Source organism: Primulina eburnea, chromosome 2, assembly GCF_022965805.1.
Source record: "Primulina eburnea isolate SZY01 chromosome 2, ASM2296580v1, whole genome shotgun sequence".
NCBI classification, from domain to species: Eukaryota; Viridiplantae; Streptophyta; class Magnoliopsida; order Lamiales; family Gesneriaceae; genus Primulina; species Primulina eburnea.
In genome coordinates this window covers 912,610-918,307 of record NC_133102.1, presented here as the reverse complement: position 1 = coordinate 918,307, position 5,698 = coordinate 912,610, and the positions used below count along the sequence as shown (strand labels likewise).

The window sequence follows — 5,698 nt, the reverse complement described above, 5'->3', positions numbered from 1 at the left end:
GAATTATATCCGAATTCGATATTAAAAAAAATGAAGTATTTGATTATATGTAATTACTAATTATAGATGCCACAACAATTAGGGATATTTCAAAGGATTTTTTTTTCGAGTTGGGGAAGGATTTGTAATTGTTTGATCTCGAAATCAACAACTTTTTCTAATTCCTAAACTCGGATCTTGATATCAGATGGAGCTGTCTAACAAGTTTGTCCTGTCAGGTCGGTCAACTAAAATAGATTAGTTGAGTTGGTGAAATCTTGACTTGGAAGTGAGGCATGCACTGCCCCGACCTGCTCTACCTGCCAGTTTTGATAGTCCTAGTATCGGATGGACTATGAGTCATGTGCGACATATATAAATTATTTATTTAGAGACGAATGAAATTATCTGCTTCATTTTGTCCTACATTTTCAGCTTTATAAATAGACATGGCATAATAATTTCAATTATGTGAAGATTTATTTACCAAACAATAACAATTAAGAGTCAATTACATCGCATATATTTGGTGTAACAAAAAATGCAACATAAGATGGAGTTGAACATCACATTCCGTTTGTAAAAGAGTGACCAAATTTCCATTGTTTCGACCGAGATTTATTGCAAATGTCACCTAATCAATGCTAGGAAATCAAAATTTTATTCTAAGAAACTTTTCATTAACATTAATAATACGGGAAAATTTGCACTTTTCATCATCAGAAAATTCTCTTTATGTCAGATCCAACAACTCTAACGTATTTGGGACATTGAGATCCATATTTGGACACGTGGATTCCAGTCCCATTCAGGGCAGTGAATGAGATGGAGTTGAACATTACATTCCATTTGAAAAATAGTGACCAAATTTACATTGCTTCGACCATGATTTATTGCATATGTCCCCCACTCGATGCTAGAAAATCAAAATTTTATTCTAAGAAACTTTAATTAACATTAATAATAAGGGAAAATTTGCACTTGTCGTTGTGAGAAAATTATCTTTATGTCAGATCCAACAACTTTAACATATTTGGGACAGTGAGATCCATATTTGAACACGTGGATCCCTATCCCATTCGGGGCAGTGAATAAGATGGAGTTGAACAATACATTCCATTTGAAAAAGAGTGACCAAATTTCCATCGCTTCGACCACGATTTATTGCATATGTCACCTGCTCAATGCTAGGAAATCAAAATTTTATTCTAAGTAACTTTTCATTAACATTAATAATAAGGGAAAATTTGCACTTTTCGTCGTGAGAAAATTATCTTTATGTCAGATACAACGACTCTAACATATTTGGGATAGTAAAATCTATATATGAACACGTGGACCTCAGTTCCATTCGAGGCAGTGAGATCCAGGGTTGTTGGATCTTACACCCTTCTTATAAAATCACCCTAGTTAGCCACATAACAAATCAAATCTAAATTTTCAGTTTTGAATCACCAAAACCAAGCTGACAAAGCGAGAACGAGTCCCGTCTGAAAAATGTTCCTCGTTCAACCTTGGAAAGACAAGTGTGCACTTGGACCGAAGGATTTGAAGTTATGGATTTCAAATCAATTTGATTGCTTGGATGAATATATGTTGAGTAGATCTCTTGTGAGACGGTGTTACGAATCTTTCTATGTGAGACGGGTCAACCCTACCGATATTCATAATAAAAAGTAATATTTTTTCATAGATGGCCCAAAAAAGATATCTGTCTCACAAAATACGACCTGTGAGACCGTCTCACACAAGTTTTTGCTATATATGTTAGGTTAATTTCAAATCCACATATTTTTCAAATTATTATATAAATATAATTTTAATTGTGATTGATGTGAAATATACCTCAAGTGAGCTTCGTTCAAAATCTCTGAATTTCTCTCCCAAATCAAATCTTTTCCTCTAAATTGATAGAAGGGAAAGAGGATATAGGGATAAATATTTTTCTTTCGATACCAAAAATCAAATCAAATAGTGTTACATGTTTTACTATTTTTCTTGCTTGTATTATATTTGAAATATTCAAGAAATTAGTTACAAAAAATTAGAAGAAACTTATTCTCAAAACCAAAGGTTAACGGTATAAGTTTTCGAGTCTTATAGGATAGATGAAGCATGTGAAATTCTCGTTAGACGACTGAGTTTTAAAATAAATTCATATCAAAATAACCACATGGAATACTTTCTATTATCTTACAAACCATATATCTCATTTTAGAAATTCGAACAATTTTTTTTTTTTGTTATTTCACATCGCAATACGTCAATCTTTGCATGAAATCATGGAAAATATAGTATTATTTGATAGTGTTCCAAGTATTTAGATTTTTTAAAATGAAAATGTATTATGTATCTGAGAATTTCATTAAATCTTTATCAAAATCTAATAATAAATATTTTTCTAAAAAAAAGTCTGATAATAAATGCACTCAAAATCAGTAAAAATGTAGATGTTTCAATTAAATCCATTAGCCAGAATTACATGTGAAAATCGTGTGAATAGATATCGATAGTAAAACACAAATTAATAATCACCAATTCAAGCAAACTCCCAATACCATATATAGAGTCAGGTTAATGCAATATTGAATCAATTTTAACAAAATGTCTCATCAAAAATGTGCAGCTTGTACCTACCGACGGAAGAGGTGCGGGGCAGATTGTATATTGGCGCCATATTTTCCAGCTGAAAAGGCCGAAGACTTCGAGAATGTGAACTGGCTTTTTGGGGTTCAAAACACCATTAACATACTGACGTCCGTCACAGAAGATGAGAGAAGTAAGACGGCCGAGACCATGATGATTGAGGCCAGGATCAGGAGAGAGAACCCGGTCCATGGTCCACTTGCAATAGAGAAAAAGCTCCGGGATGAAATTGAGATGGTTCAGAAGGAGATGAAAGTGGTTCAAGAACAACTTGATCTCAACAAATCCAAGGGGAAAGACAAAGTTGGTTGAGACCATTTTCTCTAATTTTCGATTTTGGTTTTAATCTAATAAATTTTTAAATTTGGGTTTTAAAACCAGACTATTTTTGTCTAATTGACAACGAAAAATGATGTCATGACATTGAAAACTGTCGATTTATCACATATAACTGATTGAACCAAAACAATCGAAAATAAAAAAGTTATTATACCGAAACCAAAATTTAAAATTTTAATAGATCAAAACCTAAATTTAACAAGTCAGTCGACTAAAAACATCATTCTCATATAATAGTATCTGTTATTTTGAATTAAATAAAATTGAAGAAATTTGTAGATTTTGTCTTATAATTACTTGGTTTGACTGTGATCTTGGTTCTCTCCAATTAATCAAATTTCATTTTCATCTAATTAATTAGCTCTTTCTATAATTTTAGTACTTTAGCACGTCATCGACTATTGCTGCTATGAAGTTAGTCATTGCTAACGTGAGATATTAGACATATAAAACATCACATTGATCTCTGTCAAATGAAATAAACAAGATTGTACAAAAGAATATATATAGTTATATATCAAAGGAATATTATCGATTATAAGTTAAAAAAATTGAAATCACAATTAGCCAAACTAGTTATTTTCGAAAGTAGATTTCAGTATATATCCAATATTCCTCCTCAATATTATAATGAGCTCGATGCATTAATATAAGACAAAAACTTGTGTGAGACGATTTCACAGGTCGTATTTGTGAGACAGGATCTCTTATTTGGGTCACCAATGAAAAAGTATTACTTTTTATGCTAAGTGTATTACTTTTTATTGTGAATATAGATAGGATTGACCCGTCTCACATATTATGATCCGTGAGACGATCTCACATGAGCTCACTCTTAATATAAACAAATGAATCAACAAATAAACTTCTATATATAGATTCTCCAAAAAAATAAATAACTAATTCATTGTGCCTACCGACAAGAGGACAATGTCAACATTCAAATTTGTTTTTTTTTAAAAAAAATAAAAAAACAAACTTTAAAAATTGATGAATGATTCGGTAGATTTTTTTTAAAGATTATCGGTTTGGTGCCTGTCAATTTAACAATATTTCTTTCCATGACCCTTTCAGGTTCCAATAAGGTGCGATCAGTTCCCAAAAATATCTTAGAAATTACAATTAATTATATACCAGCTGGTTCCACAACTTACGTCTTCAAAATATTGAAATCGTTCAAGTTCTAAAGTAATTCTTAAAGTTTCAATCTTTTAACCAAATTATCATCTAGGCTTAAAAAAAACAACAAGTGTATTTATATATTATCTATTTCTAATAAATGTAAGCTTATTGTTTCAATTATTTAATAAAAAATATAAGTCAAAATAAAATTTTTCGTGGTTAGTAACTTAGAACGGCTGATATAAACCTTTTCTTCACATATAAATATACATACAATTATGTAATAATGGTGGAGATGAACAGTATATATGATTCGACTGGCTAATTAAAAATACTTTTACAAAAATCACTTTCGTAATATTTGTAATTCCAATTCAGAATTAAAATACTGAAATGAAATAGAAAATATTTAATAACCCAATTAAGTCCTACCTCTATGCACGATCTACGAGTGTAAACTCTGATGCATAATGACCAAATAGGTGTGCTTGTTGCAAGAATGGCTGTGCGCCAGTAATTGTCTTCTTAAGCACTCGCCCCTCTCTTCAGTATTTCCTTGTACCTCAGCAGAGAATCCAGCCTCTGCATCTTCAACTGCTGCCTAAACCTGTTTATAAAATCATCCGCTTTCGCATCCACCGCATCATCCCCGGTGCGACGCAACTCCTCCCTCTTCTCCAATATCTTCCATCCCTCCTCAGCCGTCTGCACCTTCTCACTCGCGGACTTCTTCATCGCCACAGCCGGCGCCGATGCAGACGCCTTTGCTCCCGTATCAGACTTGCTCCTCCTCACGTGAAAGTCGTTGCCCTCGGGACTTTGACGGGCTTGGTCTCGATTCGGGATGTCTTCGTGATGGACCGTCGACGCAGGAACCGTGTCGCGGTTTTCAGAGCGGGAGAACGAGAGCTTGATGGAGCTGACTCGTTCAAAGAAGGACGTGACTCGCACGAACTGCTGCGGTGAAACGGCATCGTTCTCTCTGGCATTTTGTGGGTTGTTGCGAGGCTTGCGGACCGATATTACAAAAATGGTGCCGATCATGAGGTTCAGCACGCAGAAAAGAACAGCGGGAGTCAGCCAGCTGGCCACGAGCTCCACTCCGTTCATCGTCTGGCTTGGAGAGACAGAGAATACAGACAGCAAGAAGTACTATATGCTGTGCTGGGGGTGTACGTGGGTGACCTGAGATGAGGGATTTATAAATGTAATGAGAGGTCGAGATGTGAATACCTGTAAGTTCAAGGGGTTTTATGAAATAAATAATTAACAATATAACAAAAAATTAATGAAAATCGTCGTATAATTAATATATTATCATAAATGGTTATTATGAAGGCGACGACTAAGTGTTTCTCGATAGACCCAAAAAGTGGGTACCACATCAAGGTCATGCGATTGGCTTTTGAATAAAGGAGTTTTTTTTTGTTTTGTTTTTGTTTTAAATAATATAATATTAATGAAATATAATCAATTTAATTATTAGCATACGTGTCAATACGTCGTCTCAGAGATTGATGGGTAAAATAACTATAAATAAAATATTATAATTTGAGCACGATATAATATAATATAATAATAGAATACTATTTTGAAAACAGATGAAAGAATT

At 33.3% G+C, this 5,698-nt stretch overlaps 2 protein-coding genes across 2 annotated transcripts; one reads left to right on the top strand and one right to left on the bottom strand.

Annotated features, from left to right (window-relative positions):
- Nucleotides 1-2,583: 2,583 nt before the first annotated feature.
- LOC140823970 (LOB domain-containing protein 27-like) lies at nucleotides 2,584-2,937 on the top strand. The gene has a single exon (XM_073185576.1). It carries the CDS (start codon nucleotides 2,584-2,586, stop codon nucleotides 2,935-2,937), a length of 354 nt encoding a protein of 117 aa, XP_073041677.1.
- A 1,449-nt stretch (nucleotides 2,938-4,386) lies between these two features.
- On the bottom strand, nucleotides 4,387-5,252 carry LOC140816615 (pathogen-associated molecular patterns-induced protein A70-like). Its single transcript, XM_073175998.1, has one exon. The coding sequence runs from the start codon at nucleotides 5,194-5,196 to the stop codon at nucleotides 4,612-4,614; it is 585 nt and encodes a 194-aa protein (XP_073032099.1). The 5' UTR covers nucleotides 5,197-5,252; the 3' UTR covers nucleotides 4,387-4,611.
- Between the last annotated feature and the right edge of the window lie 446 nt (nucleotides 5,253-5,698).

Bases quoted from the DNA above. Each gene is read 5' to 3' on its own strand.
- LOC140816615 (XM_073175998.1), bottom strand. From the start codon at position 5,196: ATGAACGGAGTGGAGCTCGTGGCCAGCTGGCTGACTCCCGCTGTTCTT.
- LOC140823970 (XM_073185576.1), top strand. From the start codon at position 2,584: ATGTCTCATCAAAAATGTGCAGCTTGTACCTACCGACGGAAGAGGTGC.